Source organism: Mrakia frigida (genome assembly GCF_051309035.1).
Source record: "Mrakia frigida strain ATCC 22029 unplaced genomic scaffold BDY24scaffold_21, whole genome shotgun sequence".
Taxonomy (NCBI): Eukaryota; Fungi; Basidiomycota; class Tremellomycetes; order Cystofilobasidiales; family Mrakiaceae; genus Mrakia; species Mrakia frigida.
Genome location: NW_027481260.1, coordinates 183217 through 197362, shown reverse-complemented (window position 1 = coordinate 197362; position 14146 = coordinate 183217). Strand labels below are relative to the sequence as shown.

Here is a 14146-nt window from a genome sequence, read left to right as displayed (position 1 = left end):
TCGAAGGACGAACGACGAACGCGTTCGATTTTTTTTTTTTTGATTTTTTTTTTGCTTTGCTTGCTTTTTACGACTTTCACGACGACCCTCGCATCACAGCTCATCAACTTCATTTTCTTAACGATATATCACGACGTAACCTAGCATGGAGATGGTACAACGAAACGAATCCAAACCGACCAAACGAATTAAGCGAAACCCGACGCGTCTAAGCCTGAACAAGATCCGAAGCCTTGACCTTCACGAAGGCCTCCCTCAACCTGACGACTCCTTTCCCTTTCGCTTCTGAGCTGGTGAGAGCTGTAGCGGACTTGGGTTTGGGTTTGGCGGGGTTGTCCTGCGATGAAAGGAAACGGGGAGAGAAGAGAGAGAGAGGTCAGCGACGCGTTCGTTCGACGAGAGCAACCTCCTCGAGAAGGAGAAGCTGTAGACGGAAAGAAACTGGAAGATGGGAACTAACCGAATGGCACTCCGCTCCCAACTCAATCCTGATCTCCTTATCCTCTCCGTCAGGACCCGCCTGGAAGATCCAGCATTTCTCGAGATCGCCTCGTCGTCCGAGAGTGGTGCAGTGGTTGGTCTTCAGGCCTGAAAAATGATCAAACGAAGCATCAAACATCAGCTTCGATCTCGAGAGCAAGAAGGGAGAGAGGGACGAACCTTGAGGGCATCCGAGAAGTCGAATCTCAGGCTGCTCGGAGGGGAACGAAGTAGGAGCTGGGGAGTACATCGAGTGGGCGACTATAGGTATAAAAATGAATATATTAGATCAGTAAAGGTGGGGTAGAGGGGAGAAAAGGAACAGGGGAAAGAGGAGAGGGGAACGAACGATGAGCAGCCGACGCGTCCAACCTCGACCAAATCGCTCGGCAAACCTCCGGAGCGAGAACGTACTCCCTCCCTGTGCTTGAGCAGGTGAGGATGTGGAGCTTGATGCTGAGGAAAAGAAAGAACATAAAGAACGGACGGGGTCAGTTTGGGTTTCGATCCGACCAACGAAAAAACGAAACCAAAAGCGGGAAGTAAAAACGAGGAGATGGACGAGGAAGGATATGACACTCACTTGTGGAAGAAAGTCCTTCCATCAGGAGGAGCCAACGAATGAAGGTAGTCCAAGTGGATTCGAACTGATCGAACAATAAAAGTAAGACGAAGACCGCGAGGGTCAGCTTCTGCGCGTCGAGTCGCCTTCCACCTCCCTCATTTTACCCCTCCAAGACTCACCTTTCTTCAACGGCCCAGGCAACCAAGCATCCATATGAGCCTTATGGTTACAGATGGACGTCTGAGCGCACATCGAGGAGGAAGCGATAGGTTTGGGGGTTCGAACGCGTCCTCGAGTTCCGGTGGGAGTTTGTTTGGTGGATCGGCTGGTGAGGGAAGCGAGGTTGACTGGGTTGAGGAGGGATTGCTGAGGAGAGGGAGGAGGGGAGGGAATGTCTGTAGGGAGGGGGAAGGAGATCAGCGGGAGAGACGAGGAGAAGAAAGAGAGAGAGCGGGAACGACGACGTCGTCGTGAGATGGACGAAGGACGAACCTGCTTGAGCAGCTCGAACTGAGAGATCTGGGTGGGATTTGAGGATCTGAACCGAAAGGAAAAATAATAATAAGAGAGAACAGTCAGAACGATGCGATGAAACCAAACACACCCGATCCATCGAGACAACAACGACGACGAGAAGACTCACTTTCTTGACCCTCTTCTCCCCAACACTCCACCCTTTCACGAACCTCACATTCTCCACGAGTTTCCCCATCCCCATCTCAGGGTTCTTGTTCCTCTCCTCGGAAAGAGCCATCACAAGCTCGTCCTCGGAGGGGATGACTTCGATGGACCCTTGGGAGGGGGAGTGAGGGTGGGAGGACGAGGAGGAGAAAGGGATGTCGATGGGGAGGGAGACGGGTAGGGGACGAGTTTGGAACATAGTGAGAGAGAAGTGAGGGTTTGGGCTGGTGGAAGGTGGTGATGGTTGATGGTCAGAAGGAAGAAAGAGAGGGAAGGAAGTCGAAGATCAAGAGGACGAGGACTGCTTCGCGTCCAGGTCCTCCTTTTTTGATGAGGCGATCCCTCCGACGAACGACCTCTTCAGTCAGAGTTCATGGCAGTCTTGTGAGATGGCGTCACTTTGGCCACTGTTATCGGCCGTTGACGGAGGGAAGGTAAACCGCAGGGAAAGGAGGAAGTCGAACGTGGGAGAATGAGGGCAACGAGACGACGCGTCGCGGTTTCCCGAACCAACTCGTTTCTTTCCTTGAGGACTGTATTTCTTTCTGTCTATTTAGTAGGGTCCTGATCGGTCAGATTTGAGAGGGGAATTTAAATTTCATACCGAAGGGGGAGCAGCGACCTACAGAAAGCCAGATATCGATCCTCAGAGCTCGCGGAGAGGGTGAGAAGAGCAGAAGCAGCTTTTTAGAGCTCTCAGGAGGACTCTCATCGAGGAGAGGAGAGGAAAGGACTGCAGTTCTTGACACGGATCAAACCTTCAACGGGGTTATCTTATCTTCCGTGCTGTTCGAGATAAGATCAGGAAGCACGAGTTTTTCCAGGCTGTTGAGTTGAGCCGCGTCGCGAGCCTCTCCGACGACTCAGCTGCCGACCAAACTTCCTTTCCCTCCCCTCTCCTCCCTTCGAAATCTCTTTCCGTCCTTCAACCATTCCATCCTTCACTCCCCCCTTCCTTCTTCTCTTCTTCTCGGTTTCGGTACTCTCATGGTTCGACGACGAGTAACCCGTCGCTCAGCCGCTGTAGCAGCAGCCGATGCTATCTCGAAACAGGATCAACCCTCCCCTCCTCCTTCGCCCTCCCCTTCCTCAGCTCCTGCAGCTCCTGAGATCGACCTCTCGACGCTGGAATGCCGCCATACATCGGAAGCGGAGCATCTCGGAGGAGTGTGCTCGCCTTCTCTTCATCCCGACCAGCATGGAGAGATGCAAGAAGGGAATGGAGAGGGAGAGCGAGAGGGAGAGGAGGTGGTCGGTGGGTTGGTGCACGAAGGAGAACGAGGAGAAGGAGCTGCTCCTGCTTTGGACATGGACTCGCTGAGAGCAGCAGCAGCAGGACAAGCGGAAGCAGATTTTACGGGTGGAACCGGTGCGTTGGGGATGAGTGAGGCCGCTCAAGAAGCTTTTTGGGCGTCCTTGCCTGGAGGAGGAGGAGTCGACATGGTGAGTTTCTTTTCCTCTCCGAGCTCGTCAATAGAGAGGCTTCCGGAAGCTGATTCTTGACCTTCGTTTGGGTGGTATGTGTATAGTCGGTTCAACATTCTCATGCTACGTTGGAAGAACTTTCAAGAGCTTTGGAACTGTGAGTAGAAGCAGAACGAGCGAGCTCTCCATCCCTTCCTTCCAACCGTTGAGCTCACCTCTTCCTCTTCTCCCCTGCAGGAATGCGTCCCATCTCCTCGATCACAGCCAACTCGAACTCGACCCTGCCCTCTCCCACCCTCTAGACCATCTGCACCTCCCTCAACAAACTCACCATCACAACGACAACGAGCTCCTCGACCCTTCCTACCCGACCTACGACGACCACCACGACGAGCAAGAACGACGTCGACAGCAAGCCGAAGCGGACGAGGAGACGAGACTCCATCAGGAACAGCAAGCAAGAGAGCAGAGGAGGAGGGATATGTTCAAGCCTATGTTCAGTGGAGGGTTTGCGACGACGCGAGCGTTCGAGGATGGGAACGGAGGAGGAGAGGGGAGTGCGGAAGCCGAGCCGGAGGGGGAGTATACGAAGAATAGGAAGGAGAATCATGTGAGTAGCGAGTCTTTTCTGAATGTGTGTGGTGGTTGAGGAGTGGGGAGGTGCTGGCGAGGGAGAGAGGGAGAGAAAAGAGGAGAGCTTGGACGACGACGAGAAACGACGCGTCCATGAAACCGAAGCTGACCACCTTTCTCCTCCCTCTCCTCCCTCCCTCACCTCACCCTCACCCAACGCACTTTGTTCCCATCCTAATTTCACCCATCTCACAGAAAGAAGTCGAACGCCGTCGTCGCGAAACCATCAACACCGGAATCTCTCGCCTGGCCGCCATCGTCCCCACCAACGAAAAGAACAAGGCCGCCATCCTCGAACGAGCAGCCCAGTACATCGAACTCCTCCGAAAAACCGAAACCTCCAACATCGAGAAATGGACGATGGAGAAGACGTTGATGGATCAGTCGCTCGAGGACATGAAGCGGGAGTTGGAGGAGGAGAGGGAACTGAGGGTGAGAGCCGAGAAGAGGTGTAGGGTGTTGATCGAGGAGAAGCAGAGGAGTGGTGGAGGGATGGGAACGGAGGTGGGAGGGGAGCAGGAGTTCTTTGATGGGGTGGCGTTGCTGAGTGGGTTGGCGGAGGGGTTGAATGCGAATGGGATCGGAGAGGGCAGTGGGGGGATGTACTACGAGAGCGAAGGGGAGAGGTTGTTGGGGTTGAAGAGGCAGAGGATCTCGTAGAGGATGCTTCTTCGTTCTTCGTCCGTTCCCTCGCTTTTCTGTCGTTTTTGCTTTCGGTTTCTTGGGGTTTCTCTTTGCTTTTTTCGCTTTCGTTTTTTCGTTTCCTCCTCGCTCGCTCTCGTCAACGACCTTTTCCCTCCCTCTTAACGCCCTTTCTCTCGCATACTACTACTACTACTACCGGTCTCGCTGTATGTCTTATCCCACCACCTTGTTTTGAACGGTCCCTCTGACGGTGCGAGGCTTCGTTCGAGTTCTGACGCGTCGAGACAAGGTTTCGTCTCGTCCTCGCTTCGTCTCCAGCAAGATTACTGCCTTTTTTTTTTCCAGCTTGCCACAACGAAACAACAAGAAAAAAAAAAAAGAGTCCTCTAAGTAAATAAAACCGTATCAAAAACCCGTACCATCCCTCCTCGTTCCCTCTCTCTCTCACTCCCCTCAGCTAATCAACCCTCCCCTCCGCCATCGTCGTTCCCAACCCGACCGCACTCGATCTGCTACTCCCCCCAGCAGCACTGCTCGGTCTCGTTCCTCCTCCTCCTCCTCGGAGGCCTAAGTCGCCGGCGGACGATTGCGAGAGGGACGCGGAGAGGGGAGGGTTCATGAGGGGGTCTCGGTGAGAAGTTGAGTCGTTTGCGCGGGAGGGAGGAGGAGTAGAGGTGAAGCCTTGGAAGAAGTCTGCTACGGAGCCGCTGTTGGGTGGGAAAAGTATAGGAAGGAAGGAGGGAGGGGAGGGTGGTCAGTGCGAGAGAGAAACGAGAACGAACGAAACACGAGACGACGAGTGCTCACGAGAAGTTCCTATTCACTCCACCACTCCCACTCCCACCCGCTCCAGTCTTCCACTTCGCGTTCTTCCCATTCTCCGAATCCCCTTCTCCTCCACCCACACCCATGTCCCCTTCAAAGTACTCCCCGTCCTCTCCATCCTCCCCGTCCAACAACGCCGGACTCTGCGCTCCACTTCCTTCCTCCCCGTTCCCACCCCCAGTCCGTCCCGAAGCTCTCCTACTAGCCTTCTTCGCGTGATGTCGTCGACTAGCGACCGAGTTGGAAAACAGAGGGAGGAGGTAGCGTTCGTCGAGAGCGGTGAACCACTGGCCGTCTCGGAAGACCATGCCTTCCCTTCCGTTCGGCGAAGGCGGTTGGGAGAGCGTGTGCTGCCGAGAGGAGGCGTCGGCGTGGAGGAGGGAAGCGGTGGATTGGTGTTGAGCCGAAGGGAACAGTTCTCCGTCGTCGGATCGTTCGTCGTCGTTCTGATCCTCGTCCTCGGAGGAGGAAGTGTTGGAGAACCCTCGAATGAGAGCTGCGTTGGCTGATCGAGGAGGGTTGTTGAAGTTCGAGGTTCGATAGCTGTTGAGGTTGGGGGTTCCTCCTCCTCCTCCCAGAGGCGAATCGTTTCGGTTGTAGCCTCCCAACCCATCCTCGACGTCCTCGTACCCTCCTCCCTCATCCCCGCCCAACCCCACCCCTCCTCTTCCACCCCTCCCACTCAACGACCGTCCATTCTGCCCAGCATACCTCCTGCTACTCCCCGGTCCCGCCTGCAAGGCCATCCCTCCCGCATTCCAATTCGCTCCTCCTCCCGCGGCCTCATCATCGCTCGACGCGTCCTCGTCCTCGACTCCTACTCGGATCCCAAGCACTTCCAGCATCCGAGCGGTGGTTCCTCCAAAGACGATGACGGTGATGACTACGACGACAAGGACGGTGGTTCGTAGAGCGTCGGCGTTCTCTCCTTTGATTCCGACGGCGAGAGCGACTCCGACGGCTCCTCGGAGACCGGACCAGAAGAGCCTGGAGGAACGAGGGAGGAAGGACGTTAGTGGAGGAGAAGAGGGGAGGGAGGGAAAAAAAAGAGGGAGACGAACATCATCTGGTACGAATGAGGAAGCTCTTCGGCTCGTTGACCTCGAGCGTGGAAGATCCAGTTGATGATCTCCGAGAGAGGGAAGACGGCCGCATATCGAGCTGCCATGACGGAGACCTGTGAACGAAGGGAGACGCACATCAGTCTCGAGAACTTCGAGCCCGAAGAAGGAAAGGAGAGAGGGACGAACGGTGGTGACGAGGATGAAAAGAGGTTTGAAGACGAGGATGTCTTGAGCGCTGAAGAAGAAAGAGACGCGACGAGAAAGGGCTGAAGGTCAGGGACGAGTTCGTGCTCTCTACGAAGCTGAGATCTGCTCGGAAAGGAGAGAGGGAGGTGATAAGACTCACAAGAGGTTGAGTCCGAGGTAGATGAAGATGAAATTCTCAGAAAGTTGAGCGAGGATGGCGAACATGTACTTTGTCGTCCTCTGCGTCCTCCTCGACATCGAGTGGTAGGCGTAGTGCTTGAGAGTGATTCCGCAGAAGAGCAAGGAGACAATACCTGTTGACCATCAAGCCCAAAAACAAACCAGGGAAGAGGAGCGGAAAGTCAGCAAGCGTTCGATCCTCGTCGACCCGACGCGTCTCCCGCTCTCCTTCTTCCCTTCCCTCCCGCCAACATCCAAACCAACAACTCCTCAAAACTCACCACTCATGTGCAACCCCGTACTCATAAAGTAGCTCGTGAACGCCACGAGCGTGATGATGCAGCTCTCGATCCCAGGGTAGAGGCTGAGTTTCGAGTGCTTGAGGACGAGCGAGCAGGAAAGACCGAAAATGACTCCGAGGGCCATGGAGATGGTGAACTGGAGGAGGAAAATGGCGACTCCGTGGAAGAGAGAGCTGACGGAGATTCCGTCGTCGCCGTGGAATTGGGAGAGGGTCCTGAGAGGGGAGGGAGGGAAAGAGAGGAGGGAGATGAGCTTCAGCTGCGAGTGACGAAAGACGCGTAGTGTCGAGACTCCTATGAGGGACAACGAGATTTTGAGCTCGAAAAGGAGGAATGAAGCGGGATAGGGTACTCACTCGTAGAGAACGATCGAAACAGCGTCGTTGAGGAGCGACTCTCCGAAGATGATGGAGAAGAGCTTTGGATCGACCTTGTACGAGTTGAAGATGGAGATGATGGTGACGGGGTCGGTTGCAGAGAGAGTTGAACCGAAGATCAAGCATTCGAGGAGGGTGAACTTGAGACCTTCGAGACCGGTGAAGGACCAGAGGTAGACGAGGACTCTGGAGGAATAACGTTGCAGTGTGTGTTGAGGCGACGGGAGAGAGAGAAGCGAGGATGGAGGAAGAAGGATTCAAAGGAGAGGGGTAGAATGAGATGGGAAGTAAGGATAGAGTCAGATGATGCGACGAGAAGATGCAGGGGAGAGTGCAGGGCATCGAGCGAGGCGAAGACGGAGGAGGAGGGAAAGGGAAGGAAGGTTCGAAGCTCACCCAAGTCCAACCGCAGAGATGAAGGTCCCGACGAACGCGAACGTCAAGATGACTCCAAAGTTCCTGAAAAAGTTCTCCTGTAGGTTCCCACCCAAAGCAAGAAGATGTTGATGAGCTCTCCATGCGACGTAGAACTCAACAAGAGAACAGCGAGCTCGCGTCTCGTCGCCGTCGACCTTTGAGCTGCGGGAGTGGGAAGGCGAACGAGCAAAGGAAGGAGTCTCACCTGCTTAAGCTCGTATCCAGAGTTGAGGATGATGGGAGGAAGGAGCAGGTTGAAGAAGAGGGTATGTTTGAAGGTCTGAAGGAGGAGAGAAGAGGAAGGAAGGAGAAGGTGAGCTCCGAACGCGGAAGGAGATGGGGGGAAAGAGCACGACTCACAATCATCTCTCGAATCATATGGCCTGGCGAGAGTCTCAGTATCAGACCAACGACCATACCTTCGTATCGAGAAAAAAGAGAAAAAGTGTCAGCTTGAGTTGTAGAGACGAGAAGGGAGGAGGGCGGCAAGGGTTGAAGCTGACCTGCGAAGATGGAGACGACGGTTTCGTGGATGGCTCTGATTCTCCTGACTTGAAGATAGTACGACATCCACAGAGCTCCGATCAGAAGCATACAGAGAATACAGAGAGCCCATGAAGAGAGGGACTCTTCTTCCTCTGGCGTTGGGATGGGGTTCGAGGGGTTGGCGGTCGACATTCGAATGGAGGGGAGAAGAGAGAGGGAAGGAGAGGAGGAGGGAGAGCGATCCAGTCGAGGTGGATGTATGCTGTTTGGAGGATAGGAAAGGCGTGAGGTTCGTCGAGGTCGTTTCCCTAGTTGAAAAGGGTGAGGGTTGAGAGCTAGACGATGCGTCGAGGGCTCCTCTCCCTTCGAGCTCAGGAATCAAAATCGAGACTGGCTTTCGACCTTCCTCTCCTTCTCTTCTTCTTCCCTTCAACCATCAGCACCCCCAAAAAATCACCCCACTCCAACTTCCCTCTCTCCTCTCCTCCTCCAGGATGTCGGCTTCCACCCTCCTCCAACGTCTTCCTCGGGCGTCCTCGTCGTCGTCTCGTCTTCTGAGCGGCTGCTCGACTCGATCCTTCGCCTCCTCCCCTTCCTCCTCCTCGATCCCTCCTCCCGCTCCCATCAACCAGTCCAGATCTTCCCAGCTCAGCTCCATCCCAGATCTGAAACCTACAACTCGAAAACTTCCAAAGTACTACCCTTGGTCGATAGATCCTACCCTGCCCGTGGGAGATCTCTTTTCGACCGATGGAATCAAGGTCAGCTCTTTCGCCTTCTCGTCCTCCCTTCTCTGGTAGATATACAGTTGCTGATTCTTATCCTTTGATCGCCTTCGTCTTGTTTCTCGATTCTAGACTGTTGCTGTTGACTATCACCAGTCGCTGTTGGCTCAGTTGGCCATGGATGCGAAAGGTGAGCTTTCCTCTTCTTTTCCTCCTTCCTTCCCTTCCCTCTTCGACATCTCTCCTCGAGCCCACTTGGGTCGCATATCCTTTCTCGACCGGTCGTAGTTAGAACCCTCGAGGTTCCGCTGTGAGAGACGTTGGCTCGCTGCTTCCACCTTGAATCTCTGGGAGGAGCGAAGGAGGAGAGAAGGAGGTCGAGCTCGCGAAAAGTCAAGTCGTTGCTCTCGAGCTTCTTTCTTCCCTTCCTTCTCCTACTCAAGCCCCGTTTCTCTGCTTAGATTCCTCCAGAGCATCACCAACATACACATTTCTCGATACTTCCATCTTCTCCCTCTTAGGACCCCCAGCTTCGAGCTGAAACTGACTCTCCGTCCTCCTCCTCCTCCTCCCCTTCCCTTTCCTTCTTCTCCTTCTCTCTCCCTCCAGGAACCGAATTCGAAACTTCCTCGGTCCTTCATATCGTCGAGAATTGCGCCAAGGATGCCGTTCCCGATTTGGAGCCCGTCAAGAGACACCCCAACGACGAGTACTGGCGAGCTCGTCGTCGCAGACTGTTTATCTCGGCTTGCGAGCTGCTCAACAACAACTTCTTCCTCTCTACCCTCGTGAGATCACCTTCTTGACCTTCAGCTTCGATTCCGAGAACAACTTGAAGCGAAGCGACAACTCACACTGACTCCTGCTCGTTCGTCCTTCTTCCACAGCGAGATCCTCGCAAACCCGGCTCCTACCCTTACCAACTCGAAAAACAAGTCGTCGCCTCCTTCGGATCGTCCACCGGTCTCGAGCAAACCCTCCTCGGAACCGCCGAAGGCATGACCACCTCCGGCTGGCTCTGGCTCGTCCAAGAAGAACGCAACTCCTCCGACGGACTCTCCCTCATCTCCGTCTCCGGACCCGGTACCCTCCTCGTCCACAAAGCTCGCCCCGTCGCCTCCCTCCCCAACCTCGGACTCACCTCTCCAGACGGCTACATCTACGGCGAGCAACACCACGCTTCGGCCGTTTCCAACCTCCTCGCTCAGGACGTCGAATCCCGAGCTTCCCTCCTCAACGAAACGTCGTCCCTCCTTCCCGCGCTGCCGTTCAGCAACGCCTACTCGCCTACGAGCATGACCAACGCTTCCCCCGCGCCGAGTTTCGGGGATCTGGTGGGGTTCAGGAGGATTGTGCCTCTGGCGGTGCTGAGTATGAACGAGAGCGCGTGGATGGTGGATCATGGGGTTTGGGGGAAGGAGGAGTACGTGAAGGCTTGGTTGAGAGCTGTGGATTGGGAGATGGTGGAGAGTAGGATGTTTTATACGGGAGGGCAAGAAGGGAAGCAGATTTTGGATACGACGGTGGGGAAGAATTGGAATCAGTAGTTTCGTAGCTTTTGAAGGGAAATGGGAACGAGGAGCGACGTTTTGGTTTTTGCTTATCGAACTCTCTCCTTGTCGCTCACTTCCTCTCTTTCCTTCTTTCGACGGCTGTATTCGAAAGTCCTTTGCATTCATCGACCAAAAACCAACCCCTTCCCAACCTTCTCCACCGTCCTGAACGTCAAGCTCACCCTCCTCTCCCTCTTCACCTTCCTCCCCACTCCCTTCTCCCCAACCAACTCCTGCACCTTCTTCCCTTTCAGACCCTCTCGATTCACCACTTCCACCGCTCCGAAATCATCCTCGAAGACGTGTTTGATTTCGTGCTTCCAGTCCTGCTCGAACGAAACCCAGACGAAGCGAACGAAAAGGAGGAGTCAGGACGCGTCGAGCGACGGAAGAACGACGGAGGGAAAGTAAGGACTGACGGTGTACTTCTCCCCCTGTAGAACAAGGAGGGAACGAGGTTCGAGGAGTAAAACGATGGGAGGTAAGTCTGGAGGGGTGAGATCCATGATGGAGTTGAGAGCGACGGTGGGAGGTGGTGGGGGGTGAAGGAAGAGGAGAGTCGGCCAGAGGAGAGAGAGGGAGCAGGTCGTGGGATAGTAGGCTGGTCCGTCGGAGTGGGGCTGTTTGAGCGTTAAGAACAAGATTCGATGGAGTGCGTTATTATTGAGCAAAGAAGGGAAAGAAACTAGCTGAGAGGGAAGAGAGACGCGGACTGACATCGATTCCCTCGCCAGGACGGTACTCGTTGATCAAGACCTGATTGGGTTGACCGATTTTGGAGTCTGAGTAGACTCCCAGGTCCTTTATTCGGTCGATGAGATCGGGGCTGTAAGGAGGAGGGAGGGGAGAAGGCGTCAGGGAAGAGGAGAGAGGAGGAGGAAACGAGAGACGCGACGAGCTCACAATTGAGTCACCCAAGCCGGTAGAGCTTCAGGAATGAGGGTGTTCGTTTTGGTGAGAGTTCCACCTGAAATTTCAGGGAATGATGATTAGTTCCTGAGCTCGAGAAGACGAGCGAGAGTCGACGAACCCCAGTATTGAAGTCTGAGGAGGAGAAGGAGGGAGGGAGGTGAGCTCTTCGTTTTACGAGCTTGATCGACGAGAAGATCACAGGAAAGAAGGCAGAAAAGCGCACCTTCGACCAGTCGGGACATTCTTCCACTACAGATAGAGAGAGAGAGGAGACAGAGATCGATCAGCTTAGCTTAGCTCGGATCTCGAGAGAGACGAGCAAAGGAAAGATGGGTCGAGCTCACTTTTGGAAGAGGGCTCTCGGCGATCTGGATGAGATGGACGAAGAACCAGAGTCAGCAGCAACTCCAGCGTTACATCGAGGCACCGTTGGCTTACCTTTTTCACGATGTAGTCGGATTCAGCTTCGGAAACAAAGTCAGGGATGTAGGCGAGATCAGAATGCCCTTGAAGGAGAGAGGGAAGGAGGAGGTGGAGGTGACCAAGCGATGTTCAAAGCGTCAGTTCTAGGGCTTCCTCACACGCATCGTCTCAAAAATAATACACGGACGCACCTGGGACTCTGAACTTCTCGATATCGGTCATGTTGGTCGAGAAAGCTGTTGAAGGAGGGAGGAGATTGTGGTCGTTTGGAAGGAGGTCGTGTTCAGCTTCGACTCTCCCTTTTCCTCAAACCCGACTCGTTGGTTCCCTTCAACGACGACAAGCTCCCTTTCCCTTCCTTTCTACCTCGTCTCCTACCCTTTATCGGACTCTCCGGCTGGATCTCGTGCTGGGATGTCCTCCTTTTCTGGTGTGATGCCTAAGATGGCTAGGTCGATTCGAGCTTCTCCTTCCCTCTCATCGTGAGTCGGGTCCCTTCCTTGCGACTCGTTCGAGCTCTGAGCTTCTGTTAATGACCTTTTCGCTACTCTCCAGGTCTTGTAACTTCTCGGCTCGGTCGTTCTCAGTCAGTAGTATCGAGACTCACTCGCAAACGGGCTTCCTAGACCTTTTTTTCTGCGAGCTCGAAGCTGACCTTCCCTTCTCTTCCTTCCCTCCTCGTCTTTCAGACCATCTCTCGAGTCCACCTCCGCAACCAACCCATCTCTAAAAGCACCTTTACCTCCTCCTCCTTCTCCTCCAAGCGAGCCTTCGGACTTTCGAACCTCAACCCATGGGCATCCCAGCAAAAGGAGGAGGTCCTCTCCCCTCTCGTTCCAGCCGACATCGGAGACCACCTCCCTCCTTCCTCCTTCGCCGCCGTCGCTCCTTCTACAACACCAGCATCAGCATCCCTTCCATCATCAGCGTCTCCCGCTCCTACCTCCCAGTCCGCTCCCTCCGCTCCCGAGGTCGCAGCTCCCGTCGTCGAACCTCCGGTCTCCATCGCCGACATCGAGGCCTACACCTCGACTCTCCCTCCTCCTCCTCCTTCTTCCTCCCTCCAGAACTTGGCCCCCACCTCTCCCAATCTTCCCTTCATGCCTCCCAAAGGATCGAACGGAGTCGTCGGAGATCAGTTCCTCGAGCCCAGTCAGATGGCGGATCTCGCCCACGTCCCCATCCAAATCGGAGACTTCAAGGCGATGGGACTCAACGGATGGTTCCCGACCAGGCTGTTCCAGAGCATCATCGAGTACATTCACGTCTTCACTGGTCTTCCTTGGTGAGTTCAAGCTCTTGCCATGATTCCAAGAGTCGTGAGAACGAAGCGAGAGAGAGAGTCGGGATCTCGCGCTCGAGCTCACCTCTCCTCTCCTTTCTCCCTTTTTCTTTTCTTTTCCTTCCAAGGTGGGCTACGATCGTCATGGCTACCCTCCTCGTCCGAGGTACCATCGCTCCTATGATGGTCGGAAACTTCCGAAAGGCCGCCAACATGATCGTCGTCGCTCCCCAAACCAAGATCTACCAGGACGCCATGACCAAGGCAAAGGACGAAGGCGACATGGCGACGATGACCGCCGTCCACAAGGAGCTCACCGCCCACTGGAAGAGGCACGACTGCTCCCCTGCTACCCTCCTCGTCTTCCCTCTTGTCTCGATCCCGCTCTTCATGACGATGTTCTTCTCCGTTCGAGCCATGGCCGACCTCCCCGTCCCTCAACTCACCGTCGGAGGAATCCCTGGATGGTGCCTCGATCTTACGGCCCCCGATCCTACCTACATCCTCCCCGTCGTCGCTGGTGGTATGACTTTCCTCAGTATGCACGTACGTTCCATCTTTTCGTTCTTCGTGCTCGCTCGACGAGACGAGACCCGTCTCTCCCTCCCTCTTTCCTCCTTTTCTTTCGCTGACCCTGCCTTCTCTCCATCTCCTCTCCATCTCCTTCGTCTTTCTGCGTCCCCTTTTCGTTTTCCTTCTTACAGATGGGAATCTCTGGAATCGCACCTCGCTTTCAACCCGGAAACCAGCAGGCCATCACAGGAGTGATGAAGTACATCTCGCTCATCGGTATCCCCGTCTTCGGAGGTTTCACCGTCGCCTCGTGGCTTCCTCTCATCGGAGGAAAAGTCATCGGAGGATTCCCTGCTGTTCGTAGACCTTCCGTTTACTGCTCGACTCCCTCTTTCTCGTCTCTTCTCGATTCCTCGAGAGCTCTCCGCTGAACTCGTCCCTTCTTCCTCTCTCTCTCTCCAATCTCCTCGAC

The 14146-nt window shown here is 54.7% G+C and overlaps 7 protein-coding genes across 7 annotated transcripts; 4 read left to right on the top strand and 3 right to left on the bottom strand.

The window, feature by feature from the left end:
• Positions 1 to 100: 100 nt before the first annotated feature.
• On the bottom strand, positions 101 to 2018 carry BDY24DRAFT_393476 (uncharacterized protein). Its single transcript, XM_076641054.1, has 8 exons — positions 1689 to 2018; positions 1538 to 1583; positions 1225 to 1440; positions 1064 to 1127; positions 830 to 936; positions 661 to 741; positions 461 to 588; positions 101 to 337 (listed from the first exon to the last, which is right to left on the bottom strand). Exons 1-8 carry the CDS (start codon positions 1923 to 1925, stop codon positions 209 to 211), a joined length of 1008 nt encoding a protein of 335 aa, XP_076495339.1. The 5' UTR covers positions 1926 to 2018; the 3' UTR covers positions 101 to 208.
• A 585-nt stretch (positions 2019 to 2603) lies between these two features.
• BDY24DRAFT_110848 (uncharacterized protein) lies at positions 2604 to 4055 on the top strand. Its single transcript, XM_076635853.1, has 5 exons — positions 2604 to 3169; positions 3256 to 3308; positions 3389 to 3616; positions 3676 to 3761; positions 3980 to 4055. The coding sequence occupies exons 1-4, from the start codon at positions 2714 to 2716 to the stop codon at positions 3746 to 3748; spliced, it is 810 nt and encodes a 269-aa protein (XP_076495338.1). The 5' UTR covers positions 2604 to 2713; the 3' UTR covers positions 3749 to 3761; positions 3980 to 4055.
• Positions 3732 to 4201, top strand: BDY24DRAFT_333064 (uncharacterized protein; the record flags this gene model as incomplete). The annotated part of the gene is made up of 2 exons (XM_076637140.1): positions 3732 to 3761; positions 3980 to 4201. Coding segments are annotated over 2 exons (252 nt in total), but the record flags the coding sequence as incomplete, so codon positions are not given.
• Positions 4202 to 4886: 685 nt separating this feature from the next.
• Positions 4887 to 8458, bottom strand: NHX1 (bifunctional K:H/Na:H antiporter NHX1; the record flags this gene model as incomplete). Its single annotated transcript, XM_076643576.1, has 11 exons — positions 4887 to 5136; positions 5237 to 6241; positions 6316 to 6431; positions 6505 to 6553; positions 6665 to 6818; positions 6966 to 7201; positions 7343 to 7549; positions 7760 to 7893; positions 7986 to 8060; positions 8141 to 8199; positions 8284 to 8458. 11 exons carry the CDS (start codon positions 8456 to 8458, stop codon positions 4887 to 4889), a joined length of 2460 nt encoding a protein of 819 aa, XP_076495336.1.
• A 302-nt stretch (positions 8459 to 8760) lies between these two features.
• On the top strand, positions 8761 to 10538 carry MRP1 (mitochondrial 37S ribosomal protein mS43 MRP1; the record flags this gene model as incomplete). The annotated part of the gene is made up of 4 exons (XM_076643575.1): positions 8761 to 9027; positions 9124 to 9181; positions 9601 to 9779; positions 9879 to 10538. The coding sequence occupies 4 exons, from the start codon at positions 8761 to 8763 to the stop codon at positions 10536 to 10538; spliced, it is 1164 nt and encodes a 387-aa protein (XP_076495335.1).
• A 128-nt stretch (positions 10539 to 10666) lies between these two features.
• On the bottom strand, positions 10667 to 12101 carry BDY24DRAFT_416355 (uncharacterized protein; the record flags this gene model as incomplete). Its single annotated transcript, XM_076643574.1, has 9 exons — positions 10667 to 10870; positions 10964 to 11164; positions 11262 to 11370; positions 11448 to 11511; positions 11575 to 11588; positions 11680 to 11705; positions 11801 to 11824; positions 11895 to 11962; positions 12071 to 12101. 9 exons carry the CDS (start codon positions 12099 to 12101, stop codon positions 10667 to 10669), a joined length of 741 nt encoding a protein of 246 aa, XP_076495334.1.
• Positions 12102 to 12979: 878 nt separating this feature from the next.
• Positions 12980 to 13929, top strand: OXA1 (membrane insertase OXA1; the record flags this gene model as incomplete). Its single annotated transcript, XM_076637469.1, has 2 exons — positions 12980 to 13164; positions 13290 to 13929. The coding sequence occupies 2 exons, from the start codon at positions 12980 to 12982 to the stop codon at positions 13927 to 13929; spliced, it is 825 nt and encodes a 274-aa protein (XP_076495333.1).
• Positions 13930 to 14146: the final 217 nt, after the last annotated feature.